Here is a 17,378-nt window from a genome sequence, read left to right on the forward strand (position 1 = left end):
GATGGATATTGTGAAATGTGATGTTGTAACAAACCAAATAAAAACATTTAAAAAAACTCTTTTTCTGGTAGCCATCACCTCGGCTCACAGGGTACGTGAGCTTCGTGCTTGGTCATGAAAGCCTCCTTCACCATGTTCTCAAGGGAGAAGGTTGTTCTGAGGGTGCATCCTTCCTTTCTCCCTATGACGGTGTTGGAATTTCACCGATCTCCTAAGTTTTACCTGCTTTTTACCCACATCCTCATCTTTCCAAGGATGGAGAGAGGTTACTTCCAGGCTCTCTGTGTGAGGGGCGAGCACTCAACTCGTATGCTATCCACCCAGATCTGTATAACTTCTGCCAATGCTTGTGGGTAAGGGCTATTCTGCAGTAGGCAATAATTGCAACAACTTCAAATGGCAGAAACGATGATCCACCAGGCAGTGTAGGTATGACTGCCTTAGACCATGCAGGTGATCAGGACAGTCACCAGGCAATATAGACTCGGCCCCCATTTGGCAGCATTGGTCGGGCGCTGCATAGTGAACGATCTTTCTACTTCTTAGGCAAAGTTTGAATGCAGTACCCTCTGGGACCACTACAAGCAACTAGGATTACAGGTGTAAGCAAACCAACCTTTGGTATAAGTCTGTACTACACAGTTTTGGTAGCAGAGCTGAACAGCCAGGCTTATCTCAAGAGGGGAAATTTGAGCAGTAATGATGTTACACAAGGTTTGCAATCACAGGTTTCCAAATATGATATGATATGGCATTTGTAACGCGCCTATACACAAGTGTTTCAAGGCGCGACGAGGCAGGGAGGGGGGAACAAGGGGAGACAGACAACGATCCTACTAGGCCAGGTGTCATTCAGATCGTGCAAGTTCATGGGTAGGTGGGACGGGAAAAGTGCAAGGGGGAAAGGGAGAGGGGAAAGTGCAGTACAGGGTTAGTAATGAACAAGATAAATAATAAGGGCCAGCTGGTGGCAAGTGCAAGATAAGTGCAGACAAGAGCTGGGAAGGGGAGCTGTAGGGATACAGAGACAGTCCCGCAGTGCAGGGGTTGCCAGGGAGGCAGTGCAAGTGGAGAGTGGCTGGGCCAAGGACCGAGATTGGTGAGTGGCCCAGTTGCTGATTCAGTACAGTTTCAGTGATTTAGCAGGGGAGAGGGGGAGAGAAAGCAGAAGCAAAGAGGAAGGTTTTGAGGTGCTTCCGGAACCGGAGATGGTTCTCCTCAAGTCTTACACTCAAGGTTTCTTTGTTAAATACTTATTAATTTATTAACCATTCAATTATAAAACATTCATTAGAAGGAGGCAATCATATAATCACACACAAATATACTTCAATACTGTACACTCTAAGTTTCTGACTCCGATAAAACCCTTTTGGGGTGGCCCAAAGACACAACCTACAATTACAGTTAACTTTAGTAACAAGGGTGCTGGGGACATGAATATCTTACTGTTGGCATTAAGAATACTTTTCAAGAGGAGTAAAAGGCAAAGGTTATTAGAACATAAAAGGTTACAATTATTCTTAGACAGTGTAGATATTTTGAGTTCACCAGAAGAGTCAGTTCAATTCAATAGGCTAGGCCAAAGTCAATGGACTAAAGTCTTGGATAGGACAAAGCAGTTCTGGTAAGTAGACGGAAAAGTCTGCACAAGTTCTTAGGAATAGTTTGTAGCAAGAAGAATCATATGTTGGGTCACAAGCTGATTAGGCCTTTTGAGTTGCTAAAGTTTCAATCACTTTTAATGCAAGAGCCAAGTACTCTGTCTATTTTACAGTACCTTACAAATGAAGAAAAAGAGGCAGCTGATGACTTCTGTTCCTGGCATTTCCTGTAGGTCTTGCTGTTCCTGGGCCTCAGTCATGGGGACAAGAGGGAGGACGTTGGGGGACTCCTGAACTGCACTTGAACAGTCAAAAGCTTGCAACTGGCAAACTTCAATTCCGGTGGCTGGAAGTAAAGCACACAAACTGGTGTCCCTCTCCCTGGTTATACGGTTCCCCGCAGCACTCTGAGGAAAGTGCAACCAGCTCCGAGATAGGTGTCCAGGTGGCTTATTTTTGAGTTGATTGGTCCCACCAACTCAAAGGAAAAAGTCGTCCTTGCAGGGGCTTCTCTGTCGAGGTGAACTTGGCGATTCGGACCTGCTGCAGGGCTTCACCGGGCAAACCAACGGCCCAGGAGTTGCAGCAGCCGTCCTCTTCAAGCTCATCTTCAGGTCTTTCATTTCAGTGGTCGACTCTGCCTTCCAAGCCAAGAGACTCGCCTTTTATTCAGTTCTCTCCCATTCATTCCAGCCTAACTGTCACCCAGCAGGGTGGCTGTCCTTGCCGGACAGTCAGCCAGCCAATCACCACAGAGTGCATTTGGGTCTCCTAGGAGACTAAGCACAGGGAGTTTCGGGCACCTCCCTCACTTCCTGCCCACCCCAGACACTCGGTCGCCAGAGGCGGTCTTCACTCCTGAAGCCCGCCAGAGGCTAAGGAACAAGCGGACCAAACTAGGTTTGGCGTGCAGAGACAAACTCTAGAAGGACATTTCCACAAAGAAATGGCGAAAAAAGAAGACCGGGACCTGTTTTTACAGAGGGGGCTCAGATGCCATCTTGAAAAACATGGCTCCCGCGATTTAACGTTACCGGAACTACGAATAGTTTGCGGTCGGGAAAAATCATGGTAGTTTGTTGTAAAACCACTGCCACCAGCCATTCTGAGAGGAAAGGGTAGCATTTGACTGTTACATGAGTGTTTAAACACAGGGGATACTAAGTAACCCCTCCAGCACTCTATTGTAAGATAGGGTGAGCTGGGTCTAGGAATTTAAAAGACTAGTAAAGTCAATTTCACTTTACTTACTCTGGGAAACAGTTTATCCCAGAGAAGGTATTTAAACCTTGGGAAAGCCTGAAAAGGTTTACCTGTGCCACTGCACTGAGGGTGCTGTTTGACACACATGAAAAGATGATGCCTATGGAGTTGGTTAGACTCCATAACCAAAGAATACACAGAGGTAAAACACATATCAAAATACACGAGAGAGTGGGGAAAAGGCTCGCACTCTCTCCAGGTAAACAAATAAAGTCCTCAAAATCCAGCGAAGTTGCTGGGGGTCTCTAAGGTGAAGGGAATTAGCACATTTTTGAGAATTCTCCCTAAAACTACTGAGTATTCAACGATTTACAGGAACCTCCATGGGAGATTAGGAGATCCATGGTTGTTCCTTTTATGTTCCCCTCGTTGCGCCTCTTTGCCTATTAAAACTTCTTAAATGAAGCCGAAAGCTGCATTCAACTCTCAAATTTGGGATTAAGCCTCAAAGCTGATGCAGTTCTGGATGTTGCTTACATTGACTTGAATTGACAAAGGGGAACATTGCTTATGTGTTGAGCTGCTGGGTAACGTCGCCTATGTTGTGTAGGGTGCCTGCTTTTTAATGCAAGTCGCTGCTTTTTCACTGCATGCAACATCTATTCTCATTCTTCATTTTTGGGATTTGCTCATCTCAGAACTATTTTTACCCAGAGTCCACTTCTGTTTGTCATTGCTGTAGGATTAGCTTTCTCTAAAGCAGCCTATAAGCCAATCCTAGTGTTCACATTAAAGTGTAACGTCAAAATCCAACTTCTCCCATTTTATGGTGCTTAAAAAAAAGTGACATCTGCTCAGGCCTGATCATACAGTGTTAGACCGTCCCTTCGACCTAACATATCTTTTCTCTCCTACCTTCTAGGAAGACAGACTTCCATCACTAGACACTGCCCTCATCCTGCACCGGAAAGGATTCGATTGTGGACTGGAAGCTAAGAATCTGGGGTTTAACTGCACTACAAGCCAGGGACAGGTAACTATGATCCCATACTCTTGCCCTTGCCTCTGCATGACTCTACAAAGGACTGAGCTTTGGTTAAGTCATTTTACGTTCCCATACGTTCGTTTTGAAGTCTTGCAAGTCGGTGCATTCTGTAGCAAATCATTGATCTGTATCCCACTCTTTCTGCATACGTGCAATTTGAATGATCACATTCTCTTTCCACAGTTGAACATCGCAAGTCTTTTCCACGCCCTGGATGTTGTTTCAATGCAGCCCACCACCTTGACGCTGATGTACCCTCTGGCACCTTTGTCCAACGGTAGCATACCCACTCTTTACATGGAACCAATGGAGATTGCTACCTTCAGAGTCCGATTTGGCTAATCCTGTCCCAAACCAAAGGAAGAGACGCCTCTTCTCTGGAGTTGCAATTGGTCTAATTCCACCGCCAGGTCATGGTGCTGTGTGCTTTTACTGGCTCTTTCTGTGGAGGCGGTGCAGCTGACTTTCAAAACCAGAATGGAGACAAAATGGCTCCTCCAATTTAACGTGTGCTATGGGTGCCACTCCCCTATTCTCTCCTTTCCACTGACCGACTTTTGCGCTTGTTATTGTAAAGTAATTTACATGACGTGTCGATTCATGAAATTCTTTGCATCAGATGTTCCCAGTCAAACTGACTGCTACCACTCTCCTGCTTACTGTGCAACACCCCAAGGGTGGGCGCCTGAGGAGCCATTTCCTGCTAAAGGGCCCCGCAATCTTCTCGGTGAAGAGACGAGAACTTGCAGAGAATCGTTCATGGGGTAGAATCCCCCGCTTCTTGGTAGATCTACACGCTGAGTTCTGGAGAAGAACGACTTGCACTGAAAGTATTTGGATTATTTGAGCCATTTTGTCAGTGCTATTTTTACAGGACCTACCGAGTTCAGCATCCTCGCGGGCCACTACAGTGCGGAACGCTTAACATTCACAGGACTGCTTTCTTTGTAACTTTCACTGATCCTCCCCACGACTGCATGTGTCCTTGCCCTCCTTTTGACCCTCTTGAGTGTGCTCTTTTGAACAGATTTCCCCAGGAACAATGGTTATTTTGGACTGATACTGGATTATTTATTGTTATATATTGGAAAAAAATTAAGTTTTATATTTGCAGGCATATCTTTTTTGTACAGTTGTGTTGCTGTTTTTAATAAGATGGCCGTGAGTGTTCAGAAAGCTAGTTACTACTTTTCCTTGCCAAAATTCACTTTGACATGGAAGCCACAGACCTTTGCAGTATTGAAATGGGAACGGTCTACAGTGAGTCAGGTCAGAAAAGCACACAACAGAAATGCTTGCACTGTGATGTATGCTGTGCCCCTAATCCATGTGTGGCCGCAGCCCACCTGAGTGTCTGCCTGCTAACACTGTATCGTGTGTTGCACTTGTTACTTTACATCACGCGTAGAGACTTGTCGCTATCAAATCCTGAACTCCGCCCCGTAAATGCAGACCCAAATGTAATTGTATATCACTCCCGTACCCATGAAGCCAGCAATTTATACGCATATTCCTTGTACACACGTGTCTATCATTATGCATACACATCACAGCGTGCACACATTTCAGTGGAGCGAAATAGTATGCATCGTCTGCACGGATGCAAACACCCGTTGAGCAACTCTCAGTTCAGTGGGAGCATGTTTGCATGTCTTCCCTGATGAAAAGCACTTTTCATGATTTGATTTCGTTATCATGGGCTGTGGTAAAGTGACACAACTGATGCACATCCTTCCTGAAACACTAGGCCGGCTGCCTGATATGACTAGTCTTGTTACTTGTGCTGTCATGTAAGTGCCAGTCCTCCTGCTGTGTTGGTGTCGCGATTTCTTGGCTGTTAGTTGGGAGCTCCCAGTGGGTGCTTTATGAATTACCTCATTTGTTTAGTAGTGGATATATTGCACTGTCAGAGGTTTGAAAACTGCCATTCTTACTATTTATCAAGAATTGTAATGTCAAAATCTTTAGCCGCAACCAAACGGAGGCATGCCAAGGCTGGCTAGAAGACTGCAAGAAAGGAGCAACATGTCCTTCCGGGTGAAGGAGCCTCACTTTACGCTAAGTGGAGTTGTAGACCCCATCTGGGCATCGATTCCCCGCAGAAGGCCAAGTTGCAAATCCAGAATTGAGTTTCTGCGGAATCATTCGGACTGAGATTATAGATGGACCGTTTACATTTTCCACTGAAAACCGACTCATTCCGCTCATTGAGTATGGGTCACTGCCGGTTCATCGAACAGAAAGAAGGGTTAGCTGTCTGTGCAGGCCTTGACAAACAGTCCAGGTTGGGCAGCACAGGCCAGCAGTTGTGAAGACTTGTTGACAGAGTTGGGTAGCCGCGTTGCAAGAGACGAACACGTGATCCACCGATGCCCGCCTTCGCGGTTACCAGCAATGGCTGCCTCAGTTATGGAACTGCGATGATTTTGGCCCATCCCCCTCCATGGAGCTGCTTCAATGAATGTTGCAGATCTTTTGGTTGTGTGAATCAACGCTTTTCGCATCCAATACGATGTGGGATGAGACTAACACTACAAGTGAGGGCGGCAAATCATGCACTGGATTTAAATAATTTCTAACTGTTTAAACACTTTATGAAAAATAAACGATTTTGAAATTATTTTTCTCAAATGCACTGATTTATGTATGTATATAATTTGGTGAGCGCTGTCTTCATGTATTTTACTGACACAATAGTGCCAGTGGTGCTTCGGTTATATTGCGTTTTCCTTTTAAAAGGTAAACCTTCACTTGCCATAATTTTTGAAATCTTAGAGCAATTATGTCCACAATTTGAGACCCTGCTATAATCATGTGCAACATGTTTTGGATTTTCACCTAGTATGGCCTGAGGTTATGACTTTGTACATTAGGGCCCTGTTCCCTTAGTTTGAGTTACGGGACGAGACGAGCTCCAGTGACCTGCTTTCTGCCCACTGCTACCTGGAGAGCTGGGTCTAATCCTGGTCTCAACACTACATTGAAACATCTTGTTTTTATCTATTTTATTTGGGGTTCGGGAGGGAACTGAGCACTGCATCAGTTGAAGGGGTCCCAGGCATACATTAGATGGCTTTCTAGGTGGGGCGTTGTCCACACAACATAGCATTTCACCAGGTGGGTTCTTGATGCACCAATGTCTTTCCTTGTGCCCCAAATTCAAATCCTGTTTAAACAAATTGACCTAATTCCATGTTTCCGCCACTTCCTCAGTCATTCTGGCTTCTGTAACCGGGACTCAACCGGACCCAACCCCCATAGAATTCTTTGTACAGACCGTCATGGTCCCATGCTGCTACCTCCATAAACAGTGCATTGCTACTTGAAGCAAGGTCTGCGCTACATCAACCACAAACCATGTTGCATTGCTCCGAGGAAGAAGAACGTGGGGGCTCATGCTTCATCCCAGCCTCACCTTCATTATCACAACGCCATTTTCAATTCCCTGTCATTGTTTAAATCCCACACAAGTGTGAGCCGGGGTCCTGATTGCATGCACTTAGGGTTTCACATTTTGTAATTGATGTTTAAATACAAACCCCCCCCCCCAAATAAATGTAATACCATCTCTTTGATTTGATTGGACCAATTTCCACAACAACCTTTGAACTGAATATAAAGAATATGTAAATTAGACCATTCTCAGAGAAACTGCTACAAATTGGAGTTGATATTTATGTGCGTATCTTTAGAGTTCATATGTTTTTTTTCTGTTATTGAGAGTAAAGAAAGTGCACATGAATGCCTCTGTACCCAATGTCAAAGATTATAATGTACTGGGTGAGACATTACCACACACTGTTGTAGACTGAAGGTATAATACACTACCTACAGCATGTCCAGTCTACTCTACCTGGCCCCAACATCCTCCTTTCCTGACCATATGTATGGACCAGAAGACCACCTGAGATTATCAATATTATCTGGCAATGCAATGCAAAGCATAGTTCAGGAGACATCTTTGGTACTCTGTGTTGACTTGAACAGTGCTGCAGGCTATGACAGACGTCATGAGACCTCTTCACATTATAACCCATGATTTCCGACATTAACATGCAAGCGTCCAGTTACTATGCCTGGAGTCAGAAGGCCATGTGAGTGCACCATTGCCATCTGTGTGGTCTCTGGCCAGTCTGAAAGCGAATGCAGGTTTTGTGTAATGCGGATGAGGGGACAATGCGTACTTGCTATTGTCTTATGCTGATGGATGAAGACCAAACGTTCCCTAAGCTCTGCATGGGGAACAGTGAGTGTCTAGGTGTTTTGTGTCAAGAGTATTAAGGTGCTTTTATCCACAGACCGTGTGTGCCCCGAGTGCTAGGATGCATTGGCGGGACAGCTAGGGTGTGTACATCAGTTGTAGAAGTGTAATGTTCTTTTGTCTGGTGAGAGGCATGCTACAAAGCTGTGTGTCAGTAGCTTGATTAGGTTGTATGTGTTGAGTTTGAGTTGATAGAATTAGCGATGGCTAAAATGCGATATACGAGAGTGCATATATAGATTGGTAGCCTGTATTTCGTAGCTCGGTCAGGCACGAGTCACAGTTTGGTGTGGTCACTGAATGAGGCACCTGTTTGAAAGTAGGCAGCGATATCTGACACTTGTGGTGTGTTTGTTTATTAATTTGTATTGCGCGCCAGACCCAAAGGTATCAGGGCGCACTGGATGCAAGACGTTTTTCAGCTTAGTTGCACAAAGAATAAATACAGAATCAGGTTACACAATGGCATATATACAAGTCAAGAAATCACAGGGCTTAGTTGCACAAAGCATATATACAAGTCAGGTTGCACAATAACATATGTACGAATCAGATAGTCACAGATATATATACATACCTTATGAGGGGGAAAAACTGCAGCGAGAACATAGACAGGCAATTTTGAAAATTGAAAAGGTCTGAAATCTATTTAAAGTAGGATATAGAGAGAGGTCAGGTCTTGCTGGTCGTGGGCTTTGAGCCAGTTGATGCAGTTCTGTCTGAAATTCCTATATGATTGATCAGCTTGTAGGCGTGGGGGCATGGAGTTCCACGGCTGGGCAGCTTTAACGGGAAAGCTGGAACCTCCAACCTTGGATAACTTGAATCTTGGGACAATGAGGCAATTGGCATTGGATATTCTAGTGGGCCTGGTCAATGCTTTCCTATGGAATATCTCAGTAAGGTAGCACAGTGCCTCATTATTCAGAAATTTGTAGGTGAGCGAAGCAGTTTTCAGCCAGATTCTGTTGTCTGTAGATCGCCAATTGTTTTGTCTCCTAATCTCAGAGATATGCTCTCTCTTTGCTATGCCAAGGGCAGCTCTGAGGGCATTGTTTTGGAGTATTTGAATTCTTCTAGTGATGTACTTATTGGAGCCGATGTGGAGAGAGTTGCAGTAATCCAGTTTGGACAGGATACGGGCTCTAGCAAGGATAATGCAACTGTTTTTGGAAGGAAATGCTTTGCCAGCTCTGATGAGTTTGCATGTATATGCAGTGGCCGAGGCCATGGAATTTACTTTTTTAGTGAATGTGACAGTGGAGTCGAGGTAAAAGCTTAAGGTTTTTACCTTGTGGGAGACTGTGATGGAATTGCCATCGATTATAAAGGAGGTGTATTCCTGGCCTCATTTTTGGAGGTTGATGGTGGTGCCCAGAATTAGTTCAATTTTGTCATCATTCAGGCATAGACCGTGTGCAGCCATCCATGCCTGGATGATGATGTAGACTCTGTTCACCAAGGCCAAATCCTTGCCATAATACCTAGAAAGTGGGAGGAGGATCTGAGTATCATCTGCATAGTTGGTGTAGATGATACAAAGATGGTCCAGATCATCGAAAAGGGGCTTTGTGAATATGTTGTACAGAGTAGGGGAGACACAAGATCCCTGTGGCACTCCACAAGTGATGGGGGTGGGGTCTGCGGCAGCAGAGGGAGAGAAGACTCTCATAGTCCTGTTGCTTAAGAATGATTCTATCCAGACTACGGCCTCTTTAGAGACGTGCGCAGCTGAGTCCAAGTGGCTGCATAAGACTTTATGGTCCACGAGGTCAAATGCAGCCAAGAGGTTGCTGAGGAGAAGTAAGGCTGATTTTCCTTTGTCTGGCCATTATACAATATGGCAGCTAGTAGTGAAAATTCTATTGTCACATGAATTGCTGAAGTGCTGTTGGGGGAACGAGTATGGCATTCCTTTGAAGTGGTGGGGAGGAGGCTGGTTTGGCATTCCCTTGAAAGACTCATTGAGGTTCAAGGGGGTAGGTAGGTTCCGCCTGCTTGGGTTGTGGTAGGGTTAATGGTAGGGTATTCCCTGAATGATCAGTCCATGATCGAACAGTGGGTAACTGCCATCCAGTTTGAAATTGATGGCAGCTGGGAGCTATTTAGCTCCTGCTTGTAGCCTAGAAGAGCCTGGCTAGCTTGACACCACCAGCTACTGGGAGGTACTTTTGCCCACACCCCCCCCCACCCCCCCCCAAGCCAACTGATGCCAAACAATCCCACCTGTGTGAATTTAACTCTGTGCATTTAGGACAGTCTATAAATAAACATCAGGACACATCTGTATGACATAAAGCATAAGCGGTCAAAAATAACAGACGCAATTATACTTTTGCATCTTATGCGGACGTTAGATTTGCAGAATACTATGTACTAGCTCCTCGTCCTGCCGTTGTAGCTCCTGGTCATTGGTTAATGCTCGATACCCAGGAGCGGCTTTTAGCTCCTGCTTATCCAATCCCGGCCATGTGCTCGAGTCCAGTTTTTTGTTGCCATAAAATGCATGCATGCTTTTGGCTGCTTGGCGGTTTATTAGTTGATTAGGTATTGAAAAAGCAGGTCTTCATTGGTTTCCTGAACCTGTGTTGGTCCGGGATTGTGAGGATTTCCTTTGGATGTGTTCCAGAGTTTGGCCACCATCTTGGAGAAAAACAAACCTCTTGGTCTCTCTCTGGTGTAGTGCTGTGGTCTGTTGTAGTAAATAGTCGCTGGATATTGAAGATGTTCCCATTATTTGGTACTGGACGATCTACACTGGAGCTCTTTTGATGAAGCAGATTTCTTCAAAGTGGATTCTTTTGTGACCGGTAGTCCGTGGATAGTACTTTAGTGTTGGTGTTCTGTGTCCTCTTCTGTCGAGGCTCAGCAGGAGTCTAGCTGCTGTGTTTTGTACGCATTCATGTTTCTTTGAGTTAATAAGACTTGAGGTATAGGCTGTTAGTGTAGTTAATCGTTGATAAAACCAGTGATCTGGCAGAGCGGGTCCTGAGCGGAAAGGTGAGAAATGGCATAATGAGTCTGCATGATGATGGTATAAACCTTTCTTTACTAGTGCATTGATCTGTATTTGCACAGTAAGTTCATTGTCCAGAGGAATCCTGAAATTCTGCATTACCTTTGAGGTTATTGGGTGGTGTGAGGGGTTTTTCAATAGATGCTTTTTTATTAAATTAAAATGTTGGATAAACGCCTCACTATCCCTACCCTAACAAGAATTAACCTGCCCAAAATAAACTAAAGAAAACGCTAACAAATGATATCTGTCCCTCACACTTATACATACAATAAATCAATGAGGTAATGCATGGCCTTTTTTTAATTATTTAGTGTTATGGTAAAACCTTATAACACAAACCAAATACATATCCCATACAATATTCCATACAATATAGGGTGAAAAAAAATAAAGAAAAGAATACAGTTCATCTTATACATTTCATATTGTGCACAGTAATATTTTCTCCAAACTTCATAAAAAAACTTTTATTACAAAAAACCTATTCTGGATTAACCAACAATATCAATTTTAAAATGAACATTCCAATATATTAATAAAAATGTCCCTATAATTATTTCATCAAGTCGTTCTAAATATGTTTACCACATATGATGCATACTCCAACTCAAAATGGTGCAATTCCCTCATAACAATAGGCTTCACATTTGATCGATATGATAATTGTCCAATTTATATCTAATATTATGATGTCCTTTTTGGTGGAGCTCATTCAAATTGACACAATTCGTTAAAAGGGGTCTAGGAGTTTCAATATTGCAATTGCATAATCTACAAAACCGTTGGGAATAAGATGCGTTCACCCAGGCACCAGCTCTTGAGAGTGTCAGGAGTAAGTCCATTCTTATTAACATTATGAATCTCCTTACATTTGTACGCCAATGATTTATGAGATATTTGCAAGGTAACTCGATTGGGAATGCCTGCTTCACATAGCCAATAAAGAGGAAGTAGAGTCACCGGCTACCCAGGCCTAAGGCGCGACAGGGGGTCGCAATATTCCTTGCAGTGGAGCTAGGAAAATACTAGCTGGAGAAAAAGGATCACCGTGGAGTGTAATAAACAGGAAGGTTTATTTTAAGAGGAAGACATGTTTACACAATTCTTTGTGTGCCGTGGCACATAGTGGATGCATACTTGAATTACATTTACAGGTTGCATATCGGTGAGTTAGTAATCATACAATAGTGACCTTATATTCTATGTATTGTTTACATTCACAATACATTTAACATTTTCGACACATAGGTGGGTGTTTCTGGTTTGGTAGGTTACAAAGGGCAGTGGCTGGATGAATTGAGGCAGCGCTGCAAGGTAGTACCGAACTGTCTTCAGGACATCAAGTCGTGGTCGGACTTAGTTAAGTAAGAAGAGCGTCATCCTGTGGTTTAAGGGTGGAGAACGCTATTTAGAAACGGTGATGCAAGATTTGAAACATAGTGAAAGTAGGGCTGCAAGGAGTGGACCTACCATGTGTAAGTAAGTTGACGCCATGGCGGTGGTCTTGTGTTTGTCCAGCTGTCGGTAAATACGGCTGGGGTGGGCAGTCTGCGTTAGTCAGATGCCCAAATCTAGTTGGAAGGGGGTCAAAAATACTCACACCAAAGCTCAGAACCCGGTGTATACCGAGTTGAAGCTGCCAACAGAACACTTCTCCTCTCACTATCCTACTCCCGCTTCAACTACTAACCCATCCCACCTTCTCGTTTGCAGATCTGCCAGAGCGCCTGGGGACCAACTCTGTTGGTGATTGTGACGGTGCGCGGTACGAATACTTTTAACATTTAACATATGGATATAGGATATACCTATCAATGTCTTCTTGTGTGTAGTTAATGGCAACAGTCCTAATTCACAGTCTAAACCTTCCACCAGTGTTTTCCTTGGCAACCCAAAGGCTTTCCTCCAGATTTTCCCTTCAATTTTTTTCAGAACGGAAGATTCTCTTATGGTGAATACCTCAAGACCGTAGCTCGCACATGGGACTAAACAGGTTTTATACAATTTAATTAAGCCTTCTATTGGTTCTCACAAAGCTTAATTCAGCCATAATGCGTTTTTCTATTTTCTGTCATATGTAAGCCTCCAATAACGTCACATTCAGAGTATTGGGTATAAACATTCCAAGATATATATACAAATGCACAGTGTCTATCTTATGCGAGCCCTTTTTAGAGGTAAACTACCAATTTTTTCAGGGGGATCAATTTCTCAGAATGGGAGGAAAATATGAGTATACTATAAAGGGGAGAACAAGATTACACCTCTCTATACTATTAAGGGTAGGGTTGGTGGTGCTTTTAAAAAGGCAGCATGTTAAATCAACAGTGTGTCACAACACAGTGAAACCACATATTCTGGAACCAAACACAAAACTAGAATTACTATAGTACCACCAACCATACACTTACCGGTATAGAGCGGGGTAATCTTTTTCTCACCTTTATAGTATACTCATATCTTATGCGAGTCCATTAACCATGTGACGTTACCATATTTTTTCTTTCTAGGCCCAATAACCTTAATTTTAGTTTTATTGTTATTAACTACTAGGTTATTCTGTAGGCCCATTGGGGTTTTATCCATCAGTATTGTGTCAGCAACGAGTTGGTGGTAGATCTTTCTTCGGCTGGGGCCTCACTCTAGAAGAGCCTCCCTGAAACTTGAGGAGAACCATCTCTGGTTCCGGAGGCACCTCAAAACCTTTCTCTTTGCTTCTGCTTTTTCTCCTCCTCTCCCCTGCTGACCTCCTGGTTGAAACAGCAACTGCACTGGTTACCTGACCACCCTCTGATCTCGAGCCCAGGTCCCTCCCACACCAGTCGCATACGCCCTCACTGCCTGCCCGGCAACCTACGCACTCTGAGACTGTTTCTGTATCCCTACAGTCCCACTACCAGCACTTGACACCCGACATCTGCACTTCCTTGCACTTGCCACCTGCTGGCCATTATTTTTACTTTTGTTATTATTCTATTCCCATATATTGCACTGTCCCCACCCTCCCCCCCCACACTTTTCCCCTTCCCCCATCCCATGCACTTGCGCGATCTGAATGACACCTGGCCTAGTAGGATCGTTGTCTATCGTCCCTTTGTCCCACCTCCTTTGCCTCATCGCGCCTTGATACGCTTGTGTATAGACACGTTATAAATGCCATATCATATCAGCATAGGCAAGCCACGCAAGATGCTCATCCACAACTTTCGGTGGAAAGTTCCTACAGCTATTAATTTTCTGACCCTTATCTGATACTTATAAATTAAAGAGAGTTGGGGCCAGGGAACAACCCTGTTTCAACACAACATTGGTCTCAAATGTATTGCTCAATACTCCCTCCTGATTCAAACATATTTGAGCCACAGTATCTGTATAAAATTCACATGTAAAATACAGTACAATGGGATTGAAATTGAATTCCCGCAATTTAGACTATAGACGTTCATGATCAACTGTGTCAAAAGCTCCTTTAAAATCAATAAAGCAAATAAAGACGCCATCCTTCCCTAAATCTTTCCTTATTAGATATAGCAATGTCCACACATTGTGCAAAGTGAACATGCCGTGTCGAAAGCCGGACTGTTTGGATAATATTTTATTTTCCTTTATCCATTTATTGGTCTCTTTTAGTAATATTTGCGCAAACATTTTAAAGCAGGCATCCGTTAGGGCCAGTAATCTATAGTTGTGGGGGTCATCGTGCACACCTTTCATATGTACTGGGATTCATATGGTGGCCATCCAACTTGTGGGTATGAAACCTTTACATCTGATTGTTTGGAACACTTGGAAAAAATATTCGCCCAATATCCTGGATTACTTTTAAATATCAAGTTAGGGATTCCATCGGGTCCTGGAGCCCTAGTAGCTTTGGTTTTGTTAATTATACATTCAATATCTTCAGAGTTGAATATAATATCTTTAGATTTATCTATATTTTAAGATTCTATGCCAGATATTCTATTTTGAATATCGTTCTATTACGCTGCTTTAATGCGTTTGACCCAGTCAGCCTCACTTATAACATTATTTTCTTGTTTTTTCTCACTATTCCCAGCATTATGAGAATTATATGTGTGCTAGAATGTTCTACCATCAGATTGTCTCACCAGATTCCGCATTAACACTCATTTATTTGAATGGTCAGAAGCCTTGTGTGGACGAACACATTTTTATAACAAGTTTTTAATTGAGCTATTTGATTGCTGCTCGTATCCTCTCATATGTAGGTTTTGGCAATTTTTATCTCTTTATATAATTTACGTTTTTCCATTCCAGTCACAGGATCTCAATACTCTTATGCAAGAATGTGTTCTCATTATTTGTGTGTCTGTTGTGTATAAATTGCTTGGAAGACACCATGAGTGCCTCTCAGACTTTCAAATCTATTTCATTATCAAGACAAGTCCTCTGTAACATTACATCAAATAATTCCACATATCTTTCCATCAGGTTCAATGTCCAATATATTCTATTTCCAGCTGTATTTACGTTACACGATGCCACCATACTCTCCTCCATTTGTGGACTCGACAATTCCAAATTCTTGGAGAACGTGGTCCCTAATATCAGTCGATATAAGACAGATTTGACCCATACTTTCAGTCATTCCATCTGAAAGCAATATATAATCTATCCGCAATCGTTTTTCCACAACAAACCAGGTAAAAGGGAGAACACCATCTGTGGGAAGTTTTACAAAATGTTGTGACAAATTGTCAGTACTAAATAATGTTTACCAGGGGTCAGCCATACAGGGATCTTCATAATTAGGTTGTAAAATCAAGGCACCCCTTTTGTTTATAAACTATTTGTTCTCCATCCAATCATAATTCTTCTAATTTTAAACCATTGGTAATTTAGGTCCCCTATATTCAATTAAAGTGGCAGGGTATTTATCAAGTGCCATGCTTCCAATATCTTCTCTAATTCTTCAATCACTGCATTTGTACAGCCATTATTGGGTGGATTGTAGACATTAATAATAAGAATACCCTTTGATTGCCTACTCTGTCCGATAAGTAGTTTTAGAGCCAGTATATAGGAACATTTACCAGTAGGGCAGAATTTTCTTATAACAACATGATTTCGAGCCCTTACCAGTAAACTGCCAACACGTCTCCCACGTTTGTTTCTCTTAGTTTTCCTATGCACAACCATATATCCGTCTATCAAGAAATTATCCAACATACACGTTTCCTGAAGCGCAAACACATCTGCGCACAATTAAGATGTTTCTACCTTTCTTATGCAATATTAATGTGTGGTAACATCTTGTATTCCATGAAATGATATTCAATTTCCTGATTCCATAATCAGTCAGTTAATATACATCTTCACAGTTGGGGTACATGTTCGATTTTAGTTCTTTGACGATCTTCCTAACCAAGGTATCTCCATTTACTTATCATTACTTTTGTCTTCTGTAACCTTTTTCTTTAAAAACTGATTTAAATGTGGTCTCTTCTACTCTTATAAACTCGTGTCCCATTTCCTTAAAGACATTTCCATAAATAATAAGCTCAGAGATGGTAGGAGACACAAGATGAATAATATCCCAATTCGACGCAGTGGATGTAAAGGGAATCTCAACTAATTTTAGAGATTACCTTTAATTTTGGTACCTGATGCATCAATTCAATACATTTTTACCTATTGAGGAAGGGGCTATTTGACGTAGCAAATATAGCAATATTATAATTATCGTCGTTTTAGTCATAGGTGACCATAGTATCTTATTTTATATCAGTGACATTACTTTCCCTCACGTCGGGCAATCTATTCTCGGCAACAGATGTTTCTATAATATCCTCTAGTGTCATGTCTTATCAATATCAAACCTATCCTCATCTATCACTGGCGGTACAGTACTCTTACGAGTAACTCCTTTATTCTGAGTCAGTCACTTTTTTGAGTTACCTTGCTGTTATCTTTATTATTTTTCCTTTTATTTCGGGTCCCACCTTATTTTGTTGTTTTATTTGTTCCACAATGGAGAACTGCTCATCATACTCAACACAAGTCACACTTTCGGAAGTCGGTTCAGCTAAGGACAGGGATCTTCTAGATAAACACTTTTTCATGTACCTTTTTTTTTTTCCTCATTCAACTTTTACCCTGGTTCACTCTACCCTTTGTCACCCGTTTCCTCTTAGCCATATTGCTTACTTCAGGCAATCAGCCATATTAGACTGGCCACCCTCATCCTTTACGTAATGTAAGTTTAGAGTCCTCTGCATTCACCTC

General features: G+C 42.7%; 1 protein-coding gene across 6 annotated transcripts in view; it reads left to right on the forward strand.

Annotated features, from left to right (window-relative positions):
- Window positions 1-6,472, forward strand: part of MAN2A2 (mannosidase alpha class 2A member 2) — a 291,925-nt gene extending 285,453 nt beyond the window's left edge. For 4 of the 6 annotated variants that reach the window (XM_069625189.1, XM_069625188.1, XM_069625191.1 and 1 more), the window contains exons 23-24: window positions 3,730-3,840; window positions 4,036-4,327. In XM_069625189.1, coding sequence (XP_069481290.1) covers window positions 3,730-3,840; window positions 4,036-4,194 — 270 coding nt within the window. In that variant the 3' untranslated portion in view covers window positions 4,195-4,327. Of the gene's footprint in view, window positions 1-3,729; window positions 3,841-4,035 lie in introns of all 6 variants that reach the window. The other 2 variants (XM_069625193.1, XM_069625190.1) reach the window with 2 other exon arrangements.
- Window positions 6,473-17,378: the final 10,906 nt, after the last annotated feature.

Source organism: Ambystoma mexicanum, chromosome 11 (genome assembly GCF_040938575.1).
Source record: "Ambystoma mexicanum isolate Mex_15411 chromosome 11, UKY_AmexF1_1, whole genome shotgun sequence".
Lineage (NCBI taxonomy): Eukaryota > Metazoa > Chordata > Amphibia > Caudata > Ambystomatidae > Ambystoma > Ambystoma mexicanum.